Source organism: Musa acuminata, chromosome BXJ2-5 (assembly GCF_036884655.1).
Source record: "Musa acuminata AAA Group cultivar baxijiao chromosome BXJ2-5, Cavendish_Baxijiao_AAA, whole genome shotgun sequence".
Taxonomy (NCBI): Eukaryota; Viridiplantae; Streptophyta; class Magnoliopsida; order Zingiberales; family Musaceae; genus Musa; species Musa acuminata.
This window is the reverse complement of record NC_088342.1, coordinates 18218971-18245235: the sequence shown is the minus strand read 5'-3', so window position 1 is coordinate 18245235 and position 26265 is coordinate 18218971. Positions and strand designations below refer to the sequence as shown.

Here is a 26265-nt window from a genome sequence, read left to right as displayed (position 1 = left end):
AATTTCTGAATAATTAGATCTTTTAGAATGCATAGGATACTTTTTTTGGTATAGATAACTGTTATTGTTTATTATCATTAATTTATTTTTTTGGTTGACTGCTAAATTACATTTTGATGAATCCTGATCCAGTTATCCACTCAATCATTCATCAATTTTGATCTTGATCTTGATGCATATACTACAGATTTTGTCCTTTGATTTGTTCTTTTAAAATATTCTAAAAATTTACTACCACATCTGCTGACCCCTGATGCCCCCTCTCCTCCTACCACCACCTACTCTGGTTGCTTTGCCCTTCTCCTGACTCCCACTGCTCCCTCCTCCCATCACCATCTTCTCCTCTAATTGCCACACCTCATCTACACCATGAACTCTTCTCCCTGCTCCCTCCTCTCTCCCCAACCACCTCTCACCACTAACAGCTCCACCTCTACCAGAATTTAAAAGGTCAATCTAAACAAGGCACTTTAACAAAACAAATATTAGTACAAGGATGACCAAAATTTAGAATAAAATTTGTTAGTATATGATCAGAAAACAAGATGATTGAGATGGGATCCATTGAAGAAAATTTACCATAGACATTTTTATATCCCATGTGCAATATATATTTCATCTTGTTTCACTAAAATGGTTATAAACAGGCATAATCAATGTGTTTGAGCATGAATTCAGATATAATTCATAATATATAGGGAGAAACACTTTATATCTCAAAATGATCTTTTTGAGCAATAAATACCTCTGAGAATTGCATTGACAGTACATCAGAAACAATGGCTTTAGCTTCTTGTTGTCTGGAAAGAGTGATGGGATTTTGACCTTCTAAGCCTTTCACAATCTTTCGTGGTTCCGAAATAGAGGAGTGTGAATATGATGGATCTGAAGTTCCAATTTTTAGATATCAATAAAGACTGACACATGATGCAAGAATAGACAAGTTGAAAAGTACCTGCCCAAACTAATAGATCAGTATGTGTTAAACTAGTAGATGTCAACATGAGAAATCACTCCAACAGCGACACCATAACCAAGAGTGAACTGTTTCTCATGGAGGTCATTCCATTGTTGCCACATGTTCTTCAATTAATAGGTACAACATGATAACAACAGGTAACTTTACACAACAAGAGTTCTTATATGCATCTCATCTGACAATAAGCCTTAACCCCGAAAACAAGTGAATAGATGTAAAACTAGTTAATTTTCTTCAGAATGCTCACTCATCATCTTGGTTTGGTAACAAACACTTCTATGAAAAACCATGCTATAAAATCTGTCATACATACATCACAACAAATCTGGAAAAAGGAGGTAGAGTTAATCACCAATATGAATGAAAACTTCAGCAACTTGATTATGCCACCTGTGTATCTGATGACGAACACTCTCACCAATATCATGAGCAAAACTCACACTCAAGAAAGGATCTACCTGTAAAACCTAATTCAAGATTACTATCTCTGGATAAGTAAAATAGTAGCTTCTGCCTAATTATCAAGTAAGAAAACCAAGAGTCCAGAAAGTGTTGCAAAAAGAAAGGAAGATCAGATCATAAACAGTTGGAGTGATTATAACAACAAAAATTTCATAAAATAAAAAATCAGTCATGACAGAGTATCATACACCATTATGGGTGTATCAAATATGGAAGCTTCCAAAATGAAAAAGATATATTTACTTTTTCTATCACTGATTTTAAACCTAAATCCAAAAATTTAAATCTTAGTTGAACCAGTATAGTACCAGTATATCAGGTGACATAACAACCTGTACTGACCGATATACCATAAGAAAAAACAAATATTGACCAGTAACAAGCTATAGAGCCTGATACCAATCCTTGGACCAATAAATAATGGTCTGCACATACCGACCAGACTGGTATTTATAACTGTACCTAAATTTTTGTGCTGCCCATTACCTTGTTGGTCATGCAATAAAAAATACAAACTTTAATTCATTTGCATCACAATCAAAAGTTAAGTTCTTCTAGAAAACATTAATGAGACTTTAGGCCCTTAATCAATAAAAAATGCCACTCCTGAATGAAAAATGAGTGCCCACATATTAAATAGGTTTGATGTTCCAAGTTCAACATCCTTCATAACTCCAGCCTCAATAAATATAGGTAAGTCCTTCAAAACGACTATGAATTGTCTTATGAACTGACATACCTCAATGTGTACATCAAGATATATGAATGACCCAGCCTTTCTTCCTCTCAAGCGGTGGCATCCCTATATCACCAGCATGATAAATTTCACATCAAGCAATATGCAGCAGCAACCTCTAGGAGCATTATTATCTTATGACAAATACACAAGTGCAATTTATAGCTCCAAAGAAAAGTCAGTAAAGCATTAAAGCAAATATGAGTAGAATAGGGATGAGAAATCTTATATATGAGGCTTATCAATGAACAAGCAGTTCAAAAAATGTGAAGTATGAAAACTGCAAAATTTTGTTAATATAATTCATCTCATATCAAAAGAAATACGAGCTATCATACCAAATTTTAATCCATTGATGAAATGTATGTGTTACATATATTTGGATATATTTACATATTACTCTATATGTCTATCTGAGCATCTATGTTGTCCACATAGAAGTGAGAATCTGAATCCTTCAACCTGAGACTAATAAGTTGGCATCTAAAAATAGCTGCCGAAATGCCAACAGACCACGAAAAAGTTTAACAAAAAGAAAAGCAAAGAACAACTTCCAAATAAATATGCTTAACAATAGGAACAACCCAATCTGAGGTTTCTCTACAAATATGCACAAAAAGGGAGTGGGGGCAATTGAGAAACCAAATTTACTAATATGCTAATGCTTCTGAAATGTGAAAGAAAACTTACATTTTCACATCCACAAAGACCAAGAAACCTACACAAACTCAGATATGTTACTCCAGAATTTACCAATATTATGTATCTGCTCTCAAATTATGTTTAAATACTTCTTTGATGCATTATTTTAATATGTTCAACAACTGTAGATTGTTCTTTTGATGCAACATTCAACAAGATAATATTATTAATGCATTTGCTTGTTACTCTACATGGAGAAGTCATATGGAAGTTAAGATGGATGAAGAATTATCACTCAAATCCTATTGCATTCATGGTTGAATTGCTATCCACACATTTCAGTTTTCTTCTTATGTTAACTACAACAACAACAACAAAACGCTTTAATGTCCCAAGTATTTGGGGTTAGTTACATGGATCTTTTGTCGCAACTACTTTCTTGTTATGTTCACTCATCATCAATATTTATGGATAAGCTCAGTAAGAGAAATCATTTAGCTCCATATACTAGTCAAATTGCTTTCTAAAATTGTCCTTCTATTTAGTTACATGCTTGAATTTTTTTTCTTTTTGTGGCTGTAACACCAATGGTTTAAGTCTTTAAGAAATAAGATGATGCCTTTTCTACTCATTTCGTTTCAGGATGTGTGACATATTTTCCAATTGACAGGCAAATGGATCATATAAGGGGAGAAAGGGAAAATTATCACAGACAACAGGGAAGCAAATAAAAATTCAGATACCTAGGGAACCCAAGTTTTTGTTGTAGAATTTCATGATAAAGTTCAAACCCAAAATATGAAAATCAAAATCCTAGCAGACAGCTTCAAATATTCAGTAATATTGGGCATTATAACGGTAATTCAGAATTTTTTTTTAAGTAAGGGGAAGGAGAATAAGACTTGTAACTGCTATCTTATTCACTTCAAATTTTTTCACAGAAAATCAGTATACACAAGAATGCTAGATCCCAACTTATTCTAGTAATATGCTTCATGCATTAGATCTTTATCACAATGTTTATTTTAGATTGTAATTCAATTTATTGTTCAAAGTTCAAACAACATTGTCATGATGTTGCTTTTGATTGGACATATTATTCAATATCACATGTAGTGCTATAATGACCTGAAAATTCAAAATATATACCTTTACACAAGTAGTTACTTTTTTTATGAATATGATTCACAAGATCAGAATACAGGACCACAATTGACTAGCGAGGACGTAACCAGGATTAGCATAATTGTTCACATCGGATCAGTTCAGTTGAGAAGATAATTTTATGTTAGATAATACTATAAAATATATAAAACTAAAGATGATATATGCTGAAATTTTCTTATACCTTCATGTACCATATAACTCCCTAGAGATACATCTGAAATTGAAATATAAAAGAAAAAATTGAATAAAAGACAAAATAGAAGTAACAGAAATTAAAATAATTGGAAAATTTATTATACACTTAATTGAAAAATAAAAATTAATCATATAAGTTTTCAAGATAATGATGGGTATCATTATAGACTCAAAGCTTCTCTAATCATCATTCCAGTAGATGTTAGGCAATACAAAGAGATTAAAAAAAGATATTTGAAAAGGTGCCAGCTAACTTTATGATACTTATGAATCCCATGTCATTTACCTTCTCTTTATGGTATATATTTTTCTTGAAGAGGTTAAGAGTGGATGATCAACATTACAACAATAACGGCAGATGTGAGTAAGATAGTTGCAGCAGAATTTCCTTTTGTTTCGCAATCATAATTTTAGGTTGTTTTTTTGTCCTTTTTTTAACCAAGCCATCACTTTTCATTTCCTTCCCTTGCACTTCTCTCTTATTCTTTTTCTTCTTTAATAGAGACTTAACAAATTATATAAATTTGGCCAAAATTAGCTAACTTAAATTGAGATTAATTACTTCTAAAATCTAATTAATTTTGACTAATTTTTCATTGTAAGATTGATAAATCAGCTAAGTTTTCTATTGGTATTAGATGCGACCAATACAGGAAAGGAATATCATATCAGCTGATTCAACAAACTATGCTTATGAAAAAGGATTGAAAATAAGTACAAACAAAAATAGTTTATCATAACACATCTTGGAGAATCTTTCAAAATACTAACCATTAAAGAGTCCAGAAAATAGATGGCATGCTAATAACACTATTGGCATTAAGACAAGAAAATAAACACTAAGTTCTGGCATTAAGACAATGTTGTCGCTAATAACATTATTGATATTGACATGACTATAGCACAGCACCACATTTGAAGATGCAAAAAAAAAGGTCTGGTCCTTGCACTTATCAAGTTTGAAAGTTTGGAGAAAAACCTGAAGTCTACCTTGACTCCTTCAACTTGATTTATTGTCTGCTTGATGGGCACTAACAGAGATTGATCAACAGCAGCATCAACAAGTTCCATGACACTAAACCAAAAAAAGAAAAAAAATTATTGCCAGTGTAGTCAACTGCATAGTGGTAATAACTGAAAAGAAGCAGCAAATTCTTTTATTTCTACTGCAAAATGTTTCCCAGTCATGATTAAACCAATTTTATGCTCATATGCATGGTCTGCCATACCGAAGTGTACCGCCCGTACTGGGCGGTACGTACCGGTCCGATGGGTTTTCGGTACGTGGACCGCCCGCTACCGGGCGGTACGCCCCAAAAACCCCCGAATCGGGCGATACGGGGCAAAATCGGGCGGTAACGGTCGAAATTTCGACCGTTACCGTCCGGCACCACTCGGTACCGCCCGGTACCACTCGGTAATCGACCGTTACCGCACTGTAGCAGTGCTACAGTGTTCCAACGGTCAAGTTTATGCGCGGAAAGGGAAGGGGAAGGGGAAGGCAGTGGATGAATATGAACAAATACGACAGAGCATACATGATATAGACACAGAAAGAGGCTCATCGTATTATGGAGAATCATACGGGCAACAACAATATGGTGATAGTTGGTCATCCTTCTCTGAGCAACAACATTATACAGAACAGCACCAATATATGCCTCAAGAGCTGCCTCGGACAAATATGATTCATGACGATCAGTCTACGATCAGCACCACATTGATGCATCAATGGCACACGGTGTATCAATACACTATGTCATGGGATCAATTTCATGATTGGCTCCAACAAACGTATCATATTGATATGTATCGAATCGAGGACCTCGATCCACCACCCGTGGAAGCCCGTCGTTCGTTTTGGTGGTAGAACAACAATCAGGTATATCTAGATATGTGATAATTTATTTCATTTGAATTTTAGAGTTTATATTGTAACAAAATAGTCTAACAATTCAACTGATTTTTCTGTAAATATTTCAATCTATAACGGGCTGAAATACGAACCTCGAACAAGACTACCTCAAAGCCTGAAAAAGATATGTGATACTATTTTTACCTAATTTACATTGATTTTGCTAAACTTATACTATTACTATATTTATTTGTAACTTGAAAACCCTATCCTAACTTTTTTTTTCTAATTTTCAGGTATTTTGGAGGGATAAATTGGTAAAATCGGGTGTACCGCTCGGTACACCTCGGTATACCGGTCGGTACACCCGTACCGTACCGTACCGAGCCCGGGTCGAAACTCCGGTACAGTACGGTATGACGGACCTTGCTCATATGTGCAAGTTATTGGATATAAAGGCTTAAAGTTCCATGAAATAAAGCATCAGATCTTGGCAAAAATATCTTATGGGTCATATCTCATATCTATGGTCCCATTCTTGAACGTCAGAATGAATCACTTCAAGACACTTCTTTAAATCAAAAGGTCCACAAAAGGCTTAATTTTATACTAAGATCAAGTGAACAATCTGTATTTGGAGAGTTATTGAATTTCTGATGCAGAATCAGCAAAGACATTTATTTGCAAGGGAAACTTCACAATTCATATTATGCTTGGTTTCATCAAAAAAGCGACCAACTTATTATTTTTTGGAAATTCCTTGATTTATGATTATATCTAACAAATTCATTTTCTCAGCAGAATGATGCAAACCAAAGTCTCTTAATTATGATAAGATAAAAACGTGATGCAGAATCAGCAAAGACATTTATTTGCAAGGAAAACTTCACAATTCATATTATGCTTGGTTTCATAAAAAAAAATGACCAACTTATTATTTTTTGAAATTCCTTGATTTATGATTATATCTAACAAATTCATTTTCTCAGCAGAATGATGCAAACCAAAGTCTCTTAATTATGATAAGATAAAAACGTGCTACTGACAAAGATTCTCAGTTTCTTGTATAACATGTGTTCTTATTTTCATCATAATAAGTATATACTATGTTAAAAAGTGCAAGCCAGCATGGAACTGCAAAATGCAATGTAATTGCTTATAAAGGTCATATGATAGTGCAACCTTTACCATATGATATTGGTCCTTGCTTCTGTTTTAAAACACTATGATGTAGTAGTGTAATCCAGACACTGAAATGTATATTTAGGTTAGAACCTCAAACCTGAATATATACTAAATTCAATCACCAATTAGAGAATATTGAACATTGAACTGAATCACTGATAACAGCATCATAAACATCTTGCTTCAGATGTCACTGATTCTAATTAGTGTCACTACTCCAGAAGAGGGGCATATACATTTATTGAGCTTAACACGAGTCATATCATCACCAATTCCATGGAATGTTACTGGAACCTTCATGTTTGTGATACTAGACTTCAGATAACAACATGAAGCTGTTGTCCCGACCATTTGGAATCAGAAATCATCTATATGGTTACTGTTATGCCATTGAGCCATAATTTGAATGACACCATACATTAATTCAAGGGCCAAAATAACTAAATATATGAACATTTAGCCCATGAAGTACTTCAAATTACTATTACTAACTATACTGTTTGAGGAGACAATTTATCAGTTCACATGACAGAAAAATCAAACTTGACCACCACACAGTTCACTAGTCCACAAAATACTATGTAATTAATATGTGGACAAAATGCTTGAGTTAAATATTTGAGGAAAAAAAGTACATATAAAATGATAAAATGGGAAAAAGACAGTTACCTCTGGTAACCTGTCTCATATCCAGCTTTCAAAATCATGCCAGATACAAGAAGCCCAGCAAGTGGATCTAAGAAAGGTAATCCCATCACTGTACCACCTGCAAGGAGGACCAATCCAAATGCCTTAAAAGTATCAAAAAGAAAATGTCCAAATTTGCTATCATATTTAAAGGGGCTGCAAATGGCACACTTTTTCATGAGCTAATGAACAAACTCATACTTGTTCTTTTACCTTGGGCTCAACTCTCAAGTCTCAAGAACAAAACCCAGACCCAATCTTTTTCACAAGTTCGAACTAAACATGCTCTAATTCTTGTTTCTAGGTCCAAGAATCAAATCTTACACTCTTTTCATAACTTGTCTGTTTTGCACACTGAGAAGCAACATTAGAAGATCCCAGAAAAGGTACCATAGCTACAAACTGGAGCTCACAAGAACATTTGAGTATATAAATCAACCTAGACCCATAAACTCACTATGAATGAACCTAACTTGACAGGGTATCTTATTCTTTTCATTCGAGAGGATATGCAAGTGCTAGTCAAGTATTGGCAGTTGACACTCACTCTTTTTTAATTTTCTCTTCTCATAGAATATACGCAGGCTATGCTCAAATGACATAATTAATATTCTTGGAGGTGATCTATATTCTATAATAATAAGATATTCAAATTGAATTTCAAATTCTTATTTTGCCCTTCAACATATACTGACATCTGGTGAAAAACATCTTTAGAAATCTTCACCAAATCCAAGAAAATTTGATTGGCTGCAGGATTCTGTCGGGCTTCTTGGCAGCGGGGCACTGGCAGGGCTGATGGTGCCACAGACTGCAGCCAATTTTGTGTGTTATTGTCACACAGTGGGTCAGCTCAGACAAATGGTTCTACCGTTATCAGTGCCTATAGTGATGGTACCACTTTAGCCATTAGCACTACCACTTCTCTAAATCTTTATCCAATTAGCCCAACCCAAGATTTTGATGAAATTGTTCTTTTAGCGGTTGTACAGCTGGCTAGAGGTGATCCTGCTGCCGAATATTCCAGGAGTCCATTTTGAATTGGCAAAATTTTTTATATGAGCCAAACAATTATGCTTCATGTACATGTTTGCTGAATACTTTATATGGGTCCCATTATCCAACTTCAGCAACTAACCTTGATAAATTTGAGTTGGCTTTAGCACCTTTAAATTGATTCAAATATGTTATAACCAAACAAAGTTGTTTCAGTTCTGAAAGGTTGTAGTTCACATCTTATTCTTTGAATGTGGATTTCCACTTTATGCAATCATGAGTTGTGTCTTGATCAATTTAGGATGTCGATATCTTATATAATGAAACTTTCAGCTTTTTAAGTTCTTGTAGGATGTGAACGATTTGCAAATGGACCGCACATGTTGAGGAAGGGTACCTCAAGACAACAGCTCCATAAAGCTCAACGGATCGAGTGAGCGACGAGTCGTTGTATGATTTTGCACGAGGTAATGTGTTGGTGGATGCATTGCGAAATCAAGTGGGGGGACAACCTAAGGAAACACCAAACAAAAACACACTTGGAGTCGATGTGGAGATCAAACTTAACGGAAAGCTGGCCCGTGGAATGGTGAGCACGAGGGCCATCATTAACTCAATGCAAACCGAGGAGCGAAGCAACTTGGATAGAACTTGATGAAGTGCCCAAGCCACATGAAGAGAGTTGACATAGAAGATTGAAATGGAGTGAAGGCATAAAGCTTCCTTGGATAGAGGCCAAGGACATGAACTCTTGCAGAGGCAAGAGCGAATTCATGTCGTTCCATGGATCCCTCGTTCTGATGGAGCGAACTCATCTTGTATAGTGCCAAAGTCGAAGGGAGCTTCGAGGCACATGCATCTTATCTCGGCGAAGCATTTGACGGAGGAACTAAGGTGGCTCAACTTGTGGAGGTGAAGTTTGGGTCAAAAGACCTTGACATAAAGCCAAAGGGCGTAGATACGAGTACTCAGTGATTTAAAAAGCGCTAGGTGCCAAAAGGCGCTAAGGTCTAAAAACGCCCGAGGCACTAGACACTCGGTTGAGCAAAGTGAGGCGCTAAAATATAAAAATATATAATATAATTAATAAATATAATTATTTAAAATTTTAAATAAAAATATACTATTAAATTAAGAAAATCTAAGGTACAAAATCACAATGTCACATTAACAAAAAAGTCTCAAAATTCAAAAAAATAAAATTTTACATCAAAGTCATTCATCATAATAAATATTATCGTCATTTTCACACAAATCATCTTAATTGAATTTGTCCTCTTCCCCTTGTCTAGGTGACTCAACTTGTGGAGGTGAAGTTGGGGTCAAAAGACCTTAGCATAAAGCCAAAGGACGTAGATACAAGTACTCAGTGATTTAAAAAGCGCTAGGTGCCAAAAGGCGCTAAGATCCAAAAACGCCCGAGGCGCTAGACACTCGCTCGAGCAAAGTGAGGCGCTAAAATATAAAAATATATAATATAATTAATAAATATAATTATTTAAAATTTTAAATAAAAATATGCTATTAAATTAAGAAAATCTAAGGTACAAAATCACAATGTCACATTAACAAAAAGTCTCAAAATTCAAAAAAATAAAATTTTATATCAAAGTCATTCATCATAATCAATATTATCGTCATTTTCACACAAATCATCTTAATTGAATTCATCCTCTTCCCCTTGTCCTTCATCTTCATCAAAATATGTTTCATTCTCTATGTCTTAAATAATAGCAGGAGCCGAACTTGATGCTTTTGCACTCAATTTTCTCTTTGTCATATGTCTTGTATATGTTTGTAATTCTTCAGCACCTGAAGCTCTTGCCACATCTCCCTATGTCAATCTATCATCTTCAAATACAAGCTCGTCTTCGGCATCTTCAAGTTGACACCCATTTCTACCACCAACCACTCATTTGAATCATCAATATCTTGCAATGAGATTGGATCAATTCTATTTTGCAAATCATAACGAGCCTTCAAAGCTTGATTATACTTTATGTAAACAAGATCATGTAATCGTTGATGTTCCAACCGATTTCTTCTCTTTGAGTGAATCTGTCATGTCATATAATTTAAATATATATTAATACATCTATCTAAATTAATTAATTAATTAAAATAAAAATATTTAGTGATCCTTACATGCTCAAAGACACTCTAGTTTCGCTCATAACCCGAAGTACTACATGTCAAACTAAGTACTTTGATAGCAAATTACTGTAAGTTCGGGGTGGAATTTCCAAATAGACTCCACCACTCAGTTGCAAAATTTATGTTATTATTAGCAATGACATAGTAACATACCATAGACATTAATTATATCAAATTATTAATACCTAGCGACGTAGTTGTCCTAGATCGAACGACCATTGGAATTCCAAAAAGACCTTCGGCATTTTTATATAAAGATAATTCACGAATAATCTTATCTTGCACCTCAAGGCTTGGAACTAATCTTGCAATGCACTGATATCACCCATCCAAAACTTCTGCATTAAACCCAACAGATTTAATCTTATAAAAGAATTCAGGATTCAAATAATATCTTGCTGCATGTAAGGGATGATGAAGTCGATAATTCCATCTTTCGTCAATGATTGTAAAATTTTCTCATATTTTTCTTCATTTTTATTAAAAGATATTTTAATCGTCTGCTTTGCTCTATCCATAACCTCATAAATATATCCCAATGCAGGCTTATTTTTATTATCCACCAACGGAAGGACTTGAACCAGAGGGCCCATTACTTTTAATATATAAACTACATGATTCTAAAAGGATGACATTAAGATGATATCAGTAGCCCTTTTGCTTTTTGCTTCTTTTACTTATTTGCTTGTCACCCATTTCTCAGATGTAAACATATTTCTCATATTATGTTTTTGACGATGCACGCTCTGTAATGTCAAGAATGAAGTAGCAAATCGGGTAACACCATATCTCACTAATTCTTTGTTCTCTGTGAATTCTCTTATCATATTCAGATCCCCAATATGATTATAAAGAAATCCAACAACAAAAATTACCCTTTCTAAGGTTTTCTTGATGTCTAAGATCTTTCCAATATCCTCCAACATTAAATCAATACAATGTGTTGCACATGGAGTCTAATATAAGTGTTTGTTTTTTTGTTTCTAGCAATTTACCTGAGACAAAGGATAACAAAAATGACAAGACTTAAGAGTTTAACACGTTTAATTGAAGATAAAATAGTTAAAAAATTAAAAAATTCAAAAGATGAATATTACCAACTAAAACATAATTGCTTCCATTGTCGGTTATGATTTGAACGACATTTTGTTCTCCAATTTCTTCCACGAACTTTTTAAGTAAATCATATATCTTGTCTCCAGATTTTACAAAAAAATGAAGCATCTATTGACTTCACAAACATAGTCCCTAAAGAATAGTTAACCATAAAATTAATTATACTCTTGCGCCTCCTGTCAGTCCAAACATCTGACATAATAGAGCAACTATGTGTTTCCCATGATTTTTTATGACCCTTTAGTAGTTATTTGTATAATTCAACTCTTTTTGCAACAATGGAACTCGCATCTCATAATAACTTGGAGGTTTTAATCCCACACCATATCTTCCAATAGCTTCAATCTTTTCCTTAAAATTGTCTAAACGAGTTGTACTAAGGGGAAGACCAGCCTGATAGAAGAAGCGAGCAATGTGCTGAATTGTTCTTCCTCTTATTTCTTTATCACAAGCATCACTGATATTTGTTTGTCTAAATTTTGAGCCTCCTGTTTGCCCTTGTTGCTTTTGTGATCCTTAACTTCTTTTCCTTTTTTGTCGTATACTTTTTTCCCACTTGGGTTAATGCTCATAGAATAATCTTCTTCTTCATCCCTAAGATGTTCAACATTGTATTATGGTAAATTCCTATAAGATTAATTCTTTTGCGTCTTCTTTTCATTCATATAACTCAGCAACTCTTCTTTTACCTCAGGTAGACACTTTTTGCAAGCTGCTGCATTCTTGAAATTTCCTACTAGATGTTGTTTTGCACGAAAAATACCACCTCTAGTAGTCTTATCGCAAAACATGCAAGTCACTACATTATGATCTTTCGGATCCTTTAGATAATTATACTTCCATGCAGGATCTTTTTTTTATGCCATTGGAGAATCTATTGAATTGCTCTATACACTTGCCATTTATCCTTAAACCTAACAATAATTTCAAATAAATAAAAATTAATAGTATTAAAATCAAAATATTATAATATTAATCTAATAAATACAAATACTGTTACTAGTATATAGTTAACAATATACTATCGAAAAAGAAGAGAAGAGTGTAAGGGAAGACCGAGGGTGTTGATTGAGAAAAGCGGGAGCGATAACGGTAGCGGCAGCGGCAGCGGCAGCAGTAGTAGTGGGAGCGAGAGCGGGAGCGGCGACAGTGGCAGCGGTAGCAGCGATAGCGGGAGCAGCAAGCGACGATAGTCGCAGCAACAGGAGCGGGAGCGACGAGTAGAGATAGTAGCAACGGTAGCAGCGGGAGCGGCGAGCGGTGATAGTGGTAGTGGCGAGCAACGGGAGCGGGAGAGGTGAGCGATGATAGCGATAGCGAGCAATGGGAGTGGCAGCGTGAACGACGAGCAGGGTTAGGGTTGGGGAAGTCACACTGATATTGGTGCTTTAGTTGGTTCGATTGAACCAACTAAAGCATCGGAGACCGAACCAGACCTAAAACGATGGTTCGGTCGCTTGGTTTAACCCAGACGCTTACCCGAAGCGCCCGGCGCCTGGGCTCGGGCGAGTGCCCAGGTGACGTGTCTATGAAGCGCGCTGCTTGGAAATGAAGCGAGGCGCTCAAGCCTCGCCTCGCCTCGCCTCGCTTCGCTTCGCCCGAGCGCCTAGGCGAGCGCCCGAGCGCCTATTGAAATCACTGCGTATAATGTATGTTATTATGTTGTTAACTTATGGTACTATATTTATTGATAAAGTTATAACTAAGACTAATGTATTCTAGAGATAAACCTTAAAAGTTAAAGGTATTATATTAAGCAGGAATAAGACTGACCATAAGAAATGTAATTTTATAAGACTAAAAGATGTGATATTTGATGATTTGACAAAGGATCAATACCGAACCATATAGCTCAGTACTTCTCCATATTTATTTTCTTATTGTATTTCAATGTAGTAAACCATCCAGGTCGATATACTTTCCCAAAATGCACATACTGCATGAAAGACCATTGGTGCAGTTAAGATGGATTTAAGATGGATAGATAAAACATTCTTGTATAGAAGTTTTGTGTATTAAATTATTAATTAATAGAAAGGAGATATCGATGATATTCATAGTTTAAAAATTGGACAGTTAAAGTAGAGAGGGATATCAAAGGCTTTGGGTGATCATTTGATGCCTCTTAGATTAACAAAAATGTTTACTGGACAATTGTTAGGCATTACATACTTTATGGATTGGACTGTAGAACAATTAAAAAACATGTATAAAAAGTTAATGTAGCTGAGATAAGAACATTGAGATGTACGTGCAGAGTTACTCGAAATTAAAAGAAATAGGAAGTGTTTATCCATAAACAATTAGATGTAACATGACAGAAAATAAAATGAGAAAAAATCATCCAAGATAGTGTTCCATAAGACCTGTAAATGCGACAGTTAGAGTAGTTTAATTACGACTAGTGGGGATATGATAGAGGAAAATCTAATAAAACTGTATTGTTTTCTAAGAAAAAAGACTTGAATGCCCTTAATTTAATTAGAGATGTTGGGTTAGGTAGAGCTAAATAGCAGGAAAAGATCCATGGAGTCATTCCTAAATAATTGAGACATTACAATTTTCCTTTTTTATTTATTGTATAATTTCAAATATGTTTGAAAATATATAAAAAAACCCAAATTGAGATAAAATAGCAATTAAAAAGGGGAAAGAACTAGTCCAATACTTATACCAGTCCAGTTGGTTCCAATCCATAATAACACAAGAAACATGTTGTACCTGTACATACTGGTCAGATATCTAACAGATATAAAATCTTGCATGGATTGTCTAAGTAAATCTGACGAATCAATTATGGGTTTTATTATTATTTTCAATAAAAAAGTAAAGTAACAATCTCATTGCTTTGTTTGGAAAATCAAAGAACAAATGAAAACCTTGAATCTGTAAGTGCCCATATTAGCAAGTCCATGAATAAATTAAAACCTTGAAGCCTCCATATCAGGACGTGTTGAGCATAATTGTTAACCCAGAAGATTGATTTCTTTAATTATATTGTAAGAAATGAGTAAATCATGATAAGAAAACAACAGTGCTCCACGAAGTGATTCAGATTGTCAAGGGTACAGTTACCTATAAAGAAGAGTTAATGGAAGAGAGAACCAAACATTTTAAGTGGCTGTGTTAGTACAACTAAAATTTCCATTCAATGGCAGGAACAATGTCCTTTATAAAGACTGCTATGACTTGGTGAAAATAATCACAAAAACTGAAAACATGGTTGGTGACAGGTGCTGAACTAACCAAACTAAAATTGCTAAAAATTTCAATAAGTATTGCATTGTCTATCAGTAAATTACAGGAAGTGCAAGTGCTTAAAGAGCTGCTTTGAATTGGCCACAATGAAAAGATAGAATCTGTACGACAGTCTTCACTCTTAGTAATATACGGTGACCATGACTAGAGGTTGGAAGAATTCTTTGGTCGAAAGCGGGTGTGAAAGAAAGATGTTGAAGAGGCATAGGACGGGGAGCAGTCCCAAGACCCACTAATAGATCACGTACACTAGAGTTCCCATGTGTCTCTGCTCTGAATTTTATGAATGAACAAAGAACTCTTTCTTTGGGTTTGTAACTGGGCTGGAGTAGATGGAGCCAGGAAAGCCCACTAACCGAAAAACAGAAGCCTACTACAAGATATCCCTTCACAGCTTCGCCTTTGATGATTGACTCTTTTGTTTGGTGCTTCTTTTCCTAATGGACATCGTATGAAAGCCTATTTGTTTGTGAGCCATTGGAACCTGATCTCCTAGTTTTCATGGAATGTTTCACCGTCTAAAGGCTAGTTCTGCAAATATCAAACAGTTATTGGTTTATTTAGAATGGAAATTTTCCAGCATATTTTCCACCAGAGTCAAAGTCAACAAACTATATATTCTAGCATCATGACTAAAATATCAAAGGTTCACTAAACCAACAAATAATTGGATTGCAAGAGTAAAAGCAATGTATATAAATTCCATCTAGAATAGAAGGTATTAGACAATAGTGCTCAAGACAAAACATAAAACATATAAACACCATCCACAGTAAAGTACTCTCTCTCTATCAGTGGACATCATAGCTTTTTTTTTACTACGGGTATAATGAAAGACTTGTTTAAAATCTGAATGGCAAGGTCCATAACCTCCAATTCCATCCTTCCTCCACTAACGTGTTAGGATCCCTTTATTTTCTAAGCTTTTGAATAAAGTTTATTGAGTCTGTTTAGTTCAGTTAGAGTCATATAAATGTTTATTTAATATTTATTTATTATTAAGAGTCCAAGTCCTGATGGACTCTAGGTGAAACTCTATAAATAGTAATGTAACCCTTTCTTTTCGAAAATCAATCAATCAGACAATGAGATATTATTCCAGGCTGTGGACAAATCCTAGGAGGTCGATCCCCTCGAAGTGATCGAGGCTGATCCCCTCGAAGTGATCAAGGAGGCCAATCCCCTCAAAGTGATCAAGGAGGCCGATTCCCTCAAAGTGATCAAAGGAGGCCGATCCCCTCGAAGTGATCATCCCCTTTTCTCTTCTTTCTTTTACGATAAGACCTTAGGGTCTTATCATTTGGTATCAGAGCAGCGATCCTCGGCGTTCTCGCTGCAGTTATCATTCAAAAAGAGAGAGAGAGAGAGAGAGAGAGAGAAGAAGAAGAAGAAGAGGAAGAAGAAGTTGTTTCCGCGGTCTCGGCGGCGCCGCCCCGTCCCTTCCATCTCCCAATCCAATCTAAATTCCCGTCTCCTCTTTCTCCCTCAGATCGTTGGTGACGCTGCTCCCAGCCGTGCCACCACCGTTGTTTCCTTCTCCACCGCCTCCCCTTGGGTCGCAGCCGCAGCCGCTTGACCTCCCCTTCTCGCGACGACCAAAACAACGACACCCTCTGTTGCTGCAGCCCCGCCGCCCGTCGCCTCCCAACTGAGCGACCACCACTACCAGGAGACGACACCCCATCCCGCCGCAGCCTCGCTCCCCGGCCAGAGGCGACCGCTGCCCGTCTTCTCCCACCCGAGCCACCACCGTTGCCAGCCTTCTCCTCAACCGCTCGCGATCCTTCGACATCGCCAATGGCTCCTACTGTGGTACGATAGAAACATAGCACCCATGTTTCCCCTCTCCACCATCGTAACTCCCCGGCCAGCGACGACCGCCGCCCACCTTCCAGCCGTGACCCTCGCTGCCTCCTTCTCCATCGCCAGCCACCCGCCCCCCTTGGGTCGCAGCCGTAGCTGCCCGACCTCCCCTCCTCGCAGCGACCAAAACAAGGCAACCTTGCATCTTCTGCTGCAGCCACCGATCACCGCAGTTCCCGGCCAGCAACCACCGCCGCCACTGCTCCCGGCCAGCGCCTCCCAGCCATGACCCTCGTTGCCTCCTTCTCCACCGTCGCCCGCTTCCCCTTAGGTCACAACTGTAGCCGCTCAACCTCCCCTCCTCGCGGCGACCAAAATAGAGAAACCTTGCATCTTCTACCACAACCACCGATCACCGCAGTTCCCGGCCAGCAATCACCGCCACTGCTGCTCCCGGCCAACGACCAAACCCTCGTTCCGTCACAGCCGCCCTCTAGCAGTGCACGCAGCAACCGCAGCAAGTTCTTGCAATGCCCTGCCTCAACCCCAACAGCGCATGCACCGATTCCTCTTCTCAACCCCGGCCGCTTCAACGTTGCCTCTCCGTTGCTCTGCATCCTCTACCGTAGCCGCCGGTTGCCATCACCGCAGCCTCAACTCCGGCTGCTCGGCGATCGCTCCCTTGGGTCGTAGCTGTAGTCGCTAGACCATCCCTCCTTGTGGCAATCAAAACAAGGCAACCACGACCGCCGTAGCCACCGCCGTTTCCTCAACCGTACGTGATCCCTCGGTGTCACCAGCGCCTCCTTCCGCAGTGCGACAGAGACAAAGCAACACTGCCTTCCATCCGCGCCGTCGCAGCCACCGCAACGGCGAGCCCTCCACGTAGCCACCGCAACAAGCATCGCTGCCTCCCACGCAACGACCGGAGCTACATCCCCGCATCCTCGCAGCAACCCTTCATTCCCACAGTGCTGCCACCGACTACGTCACAACAGCAGCACCGAATAGGGTAGTGATTGATGCCCGAGTCCCGACACCAGAAATATGAGTTGAGATTACAGATTTGCAGTGTTACGCAATGACCACCGATAACACAGTGAAAGCATAAATGGAAGCATTGAAAATCAGAATTGAGAATCGACTGCAAGAAACACTTAATGATTTCAAAAAGAGCCTACTGGAGAGCCTCAACAAATTTCAACAAGATGGGGGCTCAAATTCTATGTTGCACAGATCTGGAAATACAGGCGTCAAAATTTGTCAGACATGTACAGTGTTATAATATCAAAACATATTTGAACGATTATCAAATCAAGCCAGAGATTGGTTTGAACAACTGGTGAGTACATCTATTGAAGGGCTTAATCCAGATATCCGGTGTGAAGTTAAAGCTCATCAACCCCGCACTATGATCGTTGCGATATCATTTGCACATTTACATGAGGAAAAAATCAACAGGGAAAATCATGAAAATAGAAGTGACAACAACCAAATGATTAGCAAGCCACCTGCCCCATCTATTCCCAACCAAAACCCTGACACTCGAAGACTAACCCAAGAAGAACTCAAGGAAAGATCAGCAAAGGGTTTGTACTATGATAAAAAGTGGAGTATGGAGCACCGATGTAAACAAGGGCAACTTCTGATGATTGAGCCAATTAAAGAGGAACCAGAAGCTAAGAATGTGGACTCCAATCATGAAGGTATAGAAGATGTTGGACCTACCATATATACAATGTATGCATTAACCGGCTAATTTAACCTGCAAACTATGAAAGTTGGTGAAACTCTAGAACATCAGCATATTATAGTTTTGATTGATACCGATAGCACTAACAATTTTATGGACAGTGAGACTGTTGACCGATTAGACCACTACATTAAAGGTTGTGACAGATTCAAAGTAAAGATCGTTGATGGATGGATTTTAACTTATGATAGCAAATGTTCAAAGATAAAATTGATTATACAGGGCTAGAAGTTTCTTATAATAATTATTACACTGAAAGACAAACTTATTTATTACACTATTAAAAAGTGGAGACCATACTTACTTGATCAACGGGTTGTGATGCGTTGCAGATAGCCTATGACTGAAGTGCTGAAAGAGAAGCTCTCCGAGTTTGATGCTGCTCAGCCTTGAGGACAAGGCTGATTTGAAGAGGGAGGAATTGTTAGGATCCCTTAGGATCCCTTTGTTCTAAGCTTTTGAATAAAGTTTATTGAATATGTTTAATTCAGTTAGAGTTGGATAAAGGTTTATTTAATATTTATTTACTATTAAGAGTCCAAGTCTTGGTGGACTCAAGGTGGAACTCTATAAATAGTGATGTAACACTTTCTTTTCGAAAATCAATCAATCAGACAATGAAATATTATTCCAAGCTATGGACAAACCCTAGGAGGTCGATCCCCTCGAAGTGATCAAGGAGGCTGATCCCCTCGAAGTAATCATTCCCTTTTCTCTTCTTTCTTTTACAATAAGACCTTAGGGTCTGATCACAACGACCATTACCTTGACCACCACCATCATGGCAAGTTCCCCCTCCCTACTTTATCCCACCTATATTGCTCCAAAATCAATTAAGGTAGTAGAGAACTGGAACCACTGGCACCATAGTTTCCTATTAAAACAATCATTACTTTCCCTCACACAATAGTGACTGCCATCATCACAACACGAATAAACTAATATACCAACTTTAAAGATATCACTACAAAATTAAAAAAGCGTTCTTTCTCCCTCTTTATCTTTGAAAGCAAGGCAACATAAAGGGGCACTAGGATATAACAACGAGAAAACATAGTTCCCAAGTAATTTGTGGTTGGCTACATGGAACCCTTCCTATAATTGAGCGATGTTGATGAAATTATTGTTAGGCCTACTATTTTGACAATTTACAAAAAATTCCTGGCGATCGTTGGCTAAACCAGTATATGTCTTGTACGGACTGGCATACTGAAACATAGTATGCTAGTTATATACTATGGTACCAAAAGAAGGTGAGGAAAAGAAGAGAGGAGCGGACTACCACAAGTATGCCGCCACAAATAGCTGCAGCACTCTCATAATGCCCACGATTTGGCTATGCAAGTAGTCTATTATTTTGTCTATTTATTCTTGTGTACTGCTGTAAGTAATGTGGTATGTGGTTAGCTACGCAACCTCTTTTGGTTTGTAATCTTACGATCTACATTAGTATAAATACCTTTTTAATTGTTTCATAGATCTCTAGATGCACAAAAACAAAACTGGGCAAAAATAGCCCCGCAATGAAAATTCTAGAGAGGAGCTCCAGTATAAAATGTCACATTTCAACATCCTAGAACTCCCAAAGTATGGGGTGCTGGTATTCTAGGATGGTTGATGCCTCGACAGTGTTTAGTGGATCCACTTGTTGGAAGGCATCAAGTGGATTAGAAAAATGTCTATATCTCCCATTCTACTTTCCTAAGATCCTTAATTTTCTATTGCTAATGAAGTGTTTTATTCGCTTTTTTATGATCATGAGTTATGCTTTGGCAAAGCGAATGACAACAATTTTCCCCCACGTTCACTTGTCACTAACCAATTTTCTTTTGGTGCAAATCCTAAGAAACTAACTCTTTGCAAGCAAACATCAGAAGGGTGTGATACGACTTAGGCAAAACTAACTGCATCAATAACAAATGGTATCAGAGCAAGAACCATAAAATGACAAACACTTGAAAAACTGCATGGGCGGCAGCGAGAGCGGCGAGCGGTGACAGTGGCAGCAGCAGCAGCGGGAGCGGTGACAGCAGGAGCGGTAGCGTGAACGACGAGCAGGGTTAGGGTTGGGGAAGTCACGCTGATATCGGTGCTTTAGTTGGTTCGATTGAACCAACTAAAGCACCGGAGACCGAACCAAACCTAAAACGCCGGTTCGATCGCTTGGTTTAACCCAAGCGCTCGCCCGAAGCGGTTGGGCTCGGGCGAGTGCCCAAGCGACGCCTCTTTGAAGCGCGCCGCTTGGAAATGAAGCGAGGCGCTCGAGCCTCGCCTCGCCTCGCCCGAGCGCCTAGGCGAGCGCCCGAGCGCCTATTGAAATCACTATGAGTACTCTTGAATAATATACTGTAGTGTTGCCATTCGAGTTGCCACAAAGTTGTGAGTAGTGGAGATTGTGCTAGGGGCAGGGGCCTAAGATTTAGATAATGATGCACCAATTTCAATGAAGTTGATGGACTATGGGAGCTGCTAAACAACGGACTATCCTAGAGCTACGCTTTGTCCGCATGTGACCCAAGAGCGGGTGGATAAAGGTCGATTGGCAAAGGAGCGAACATAATCGAGGTGGCGAAGGCCCTGCGATGTGTTGGCAAAGGCCACACATGGAGAGATCGCGGTCCGAGTTCATCCCACAAAGATCAAGTTGTAATTGAGATGTCATTGGGAGGCGACGTGGTGCAATGGATCATAGTGGAATAATTTGAGGCAATACGACACATATAGGAGAAGTCCTGTGAGGGACTTGATCATACAAAGGTATGATCAGAAGCTACTAGGAGCTCCACTTCGATGAACAACAGGGCAACAAGAAGGGCTATGGATTCAAGGAGTGAATGACATTATACCGCAGAGACGGGTCTTCCGTGCATGCATCGAATTTTGCATTAGATGAAAGCCTTGATCATCAGCATATGAGGGCTGTGTACCATCGAGGGGGATTCCGAGTATAAGCACCAATAAGTCCCATAGGGGGACTTGATCATATACAGGTATGATCGGAGCGACTCGAGAGTCAGACTGCTCCATAACTCATATTCGCTTAAGGGAGCTCGACAAGTCAGAAGACAAGATCGAGTGAGCAAATGTTGCTACCAAGGATGCAAAGGAGAATAGAATTAGCTCGAGCCCTGTAATATGATGGCAAAGGCTATACGTGGGAGTTGTTTGTTTTTCCGTCGACCAAGGAGAACTGCTTGGAGTACATAGAAGTGTTGAAGCAGGTGGTTGAAAGGGGCGAGAAAGCGACGATGAGTCCAGAAGGACTTAGCTACCCAAAACCAAGCGTTGGTTATAATGGAGAGGGACCCGAAGGAGTGTCATAGTGCCATAGAGGTGAATCTATCAATTGGGAAGAAATGGACATAGATGCGAAGCACTGGATAGTAGGGCCATAGGCATGGCAACACTACGGTACCGTAAATGCAGGAATTCCATGGAGTTATCGATCTCTTGCTCTTATGGAGGGAAGCATATAGTCATGAATGGGGCCAAGGAGGTGGAGTATATAGAGGCAAACTCTAAGTACAGAGACAAGGTTGAAGGGCAGAGGCCAAGAAACTTCGTAAGACCAATGTCGACAAGCTTCTCATCAAAATAGTCGAAAATAGGAGACTTCGGATCGATACATGGGTGCTTGACCAAAGAACGAAGTAGGTCGTACATGGTGTTGTACCTTTTCTACTCAAAGGAGTAGGCGATAAAATGATGGAGAAGATGGTACAATCCCAAAGGTGACCAAAACTATTGAGGACTTGCTTCAAGTCGGGATGAAATTTTGCTTTTTTTGGACAAAACTTTTTTGTATTCCAGAAGTTCGATAGCAATGAGAAGGCGAATTGCAATAGCTAACTCAACGCAAGAAGTGCAAACATTTCAGGTGCTTTAGAAGTGTAGGCAAAGAATAGGCAAAAGTTAGTAACTAACTTGATGCATTAAGTACAACCCTCAAGGAGGTAAACAAAGTCAAGTAAACTTTGCTTTCTCAACTCTTAAGAGAATGGACGAAACTGAGTGCCCAAGTTCTCTTATTTATCTAGCAAAGGAGCTCTGTACATGTTCAAATACTCTTCGAAGAAACTTAGTGGAAAGACAACAGTTGTCAAATCCTCACCCATGGTGACCTGTTCCACTGAGAGTAAATTGTCTGCCTTATTTCCCAATAGAATGCTGATAAAAAACTGAAGTGATGTGAATCTACTTGGAGGAGACAACTAACTAGATGAGAAATCGATAGGCAAATTTTGTAGAAGACCTAAAAAACTTCAAAGTTGTGAGGCGATGCTTGTTAAAGCTCCAACAAGCATCCACCCAATTCAAGTGGCACAAGACACTTAAAAGATTGGCGCACAACAAGGAAGGTCTTTTCTTTCATTTGAAGGATCCGCAAGAACCAACAAAAATCAGAACTCGACCGACCCCACACTAGAGTCAAAGTTATTGGTAAGTTGAAGCAGCATAACAGATCAAATTTCGACTACTCAATAACAACAATGGGGAGCAGTTGGGAGCCAAGAGGCACATTGTAATTGGAGCAGAACATTGCAATTCAGCCAAGGCTTGATGTACCAAAGCATACCGCTCGATATGGGTGGTACGTACCGATCTAACAAAATACTAATATGAGCGGTACATCAGTACACCCCAATGTATCGTGTGTTGGTATGCTCGGTACGTATCGTATCAATAGCTAGTCGGTACACTGGTATGGACCGATAATGCGAACCATGGATTTAGTAAAGGTGAGGAGATGCAGCATCCGCAAAGGCTTCAATGAGGACATCGAAGGAATAAGTAGGGGAGAATGTTACGGACAAAGCTATAAACAGGGTGTTCGATATAATATTCATGTATGTCCGTGTCTTTCGATCTTGTTCATGCTTTGCATAGCATGTAGAGGGCTTGCAGTAGGCTTGGCAACCTTATTTTCATCGACTTTTATGGCTGTTTTAATCTTGTAAATGCAGGTTGTGTGCAGTCATAGCACAGAGCCTATAGCGAACCACCTTGGACCCTTTGTCACGTGACCGTTTAGAGCTTACGAAGTCTATGTTTGTAATTCGCATTACCTATCAAGTGTTTGCTGAAATAACTGCTTGTAGGATCCTGAGTTAAATGCTTCCTCTAACCTGTCTTCTCTCTTGCAGGTCCTTAAGGGGCTATAAGAGGCTTCAGGGAGACTAACCCTTTACAGACGGACACGTAAGGGTGCCACATGACTTAGGCAAAACCAGCTAAGTTTATGACATTTTGTTGATGGAGAGGAAGATGATCGTTGTTCGCCAAGGAAAATGCTGCAGTCACTAGAGAAGAAGACCTACTACACGATTAGGGCTTATTACACAGGTGGGTCCTGGTTTAGGGAGGGAGGGATCAGTGTGTTGACACTATTTCATTTTAGTTCAATTGAACCAAAATCACTTACAATTGACTTGATCCAGGTTGATTTAAATCAAGCGGGCGCTTGGCTAACACAACACCTAGGTCGTGCCCGATTGAAGTCACTCCCCTAGTTCACTTATTGGGTGCTCAAGCCTCACCTTGTTTCGTGTAGGTGCCTAGGTGAGCATCTCATGACCTCACTGTACTCTTCCTCCTATCATCTTTTTCATCTCTTATTCTTCCTTCGTTCATCCTCCTCCCTCCTTCTAGTGGTATGTACCAGCATATCTTATGATGGTATGCTAGTAGAAGTCAAACTTGATAGTCTGATGACGGATTAGTATGTGTGTGGTATACGAAATCAGAATAAGACCAAAATTGAAAGTTGAAACCATAAGTGATAGAATCATCAATTGTGTAGATCATCATCAAAATCAAAGTTCAACATTAGATATATGGATACTTCATATTCAAAAAAATAGAATACATCGGTGTGGTATACGAAATCGGATAGTCCGATGACGGACTAGTATGAGTGTGATATACGAAATTGGAATAGACCTAAATTGAAAGTTGAAACCATAAGTGATAGAATCATCAATTGTGTAGATCATTATCAAAATCAAAGTTCAACAACAGATATATTGATACTTCATATTTAAAAACATAGAATACATGTGACTCAAATACGATAATAAAAAAATATATCTTTACAACAACAATAAAGTCGTAAGTCCCAACTATTTAGGTCGACTGCATGGATTTTTTGCTACCATTTAAATCTATAAAAAGCTTTTTTTTAGTTAAATTTAAAATATTTAAATCTTTATTTATAATTTCTATTAGAGTCGTTTTAGGTTTTCCACTACCTCTCCTCGTATCAATAACACTAATCATTTCAACTCTTCTATCATCTATAAGTCTCCTAAGCACATTTCTATATCATCTTAAACGATTCTCTTTCATCTTATCCTCTATCAAAGCGACACCTAATTATTCACAAATAAAAATAATTTTTTTCTTATCTTTCCTAGTAACTATATATCCATTTCAATATTCTTATCTTAACCATGGTATGTAGTACCGAATGGTACCGCCCGGTACGGGCGGTATGTATCGGTCCGACAGCATACCGGTACGCGAACCGCCCGGTACTGCTACAGTGCTACAGTAATAAAGAAAATATATATAATTATTCGGTACACTAGGGTGTACCGCTCGGTACACTAGGGTGTACTGCTCGGTACGCCCTAGTGTATCGCTCGGTACACCGGTACCGTACCGAGCCAACCTTGAAACACCGATACGGTACGGTATTGCATACCTTGATCTTAACAACATAAACTTTTTGCATATATTGTTGATAGTCTAGCAACACCGCCAATATCGATCCTAAACCTGGATAAAAATGGTAGAGGTTGTGTTAGGTCACTGACACTAGCGTAAAACTATCAGATCTCACAAACATGAATCGTAACTAAATAAAAAATATTTCTAAATTATAATATAATATATGACAAAGCTTGCTATTTATTTATAGTGTTAGGATCTTAGAGTATTTATTTATGTACCATGATAAATAATACAAGTAATTAGCTGGCATTTTAGCCCATTCATTATGAAAAATATTTAGTAACATCTTACTTCAAAATCTATGAAGATAAGAAATAAATATTAACATGAAAGCGGTGAGATAATTACTTTAATTCACTATTGCTAATGCTTAATATAAACAATCAGTGATTTAAAAAGCGCTAGGCGCCAAAAGGCGCCAAGGTCTAAAAACGCCCGAGGCGCTAGGCGCTCGCCCGAGCGAAGCGAGACGATAAAATATAAAAATATATAATATAATTAATATAATTATTTAAATAAAAAATATGCTATTAAATTAAGAAAAT

The 26265-nt window shown here is 38.1% G+C and overlaps 1 protein-coding gene across 2 annotated transcripts in view; it reads right to left on the bottom strand.

Moving 5' to 3' along the window:
• LOC135612557 (metal tolerance protein 2-like) overlaps positions 1-26265 on the bottom strand; it is a 61124-nt gene that overhangs the window by 1460 nt on the left and 33399 nt on the right. The window contains exons 6-10 of one of the 2 annotated variants that reach the window (XM_065108989.1): positions 7891-7987; positions 5172-5256; positions 2181-2243; positions 1332-1446; positions 746-885 (exon numbers count right to left, since the gene is read on the bottom strand). In XM_065108989.1, coding sequence (XP_064965061.1) covers positions 746-885; positions 1332-1446; positions 2181-2243; positions 5172-5256; positions 7891-7987 — 500 coding nt within the window. The remainder of the gene's footprint in view (positions 1-745; positions 886-1331; positions 1447-2180; positions 2244-5171; positions 5257-7890; positions 7988-26265) is intronic. The other variant, XM_065108990.1, reaches the window with a different exon arrangement.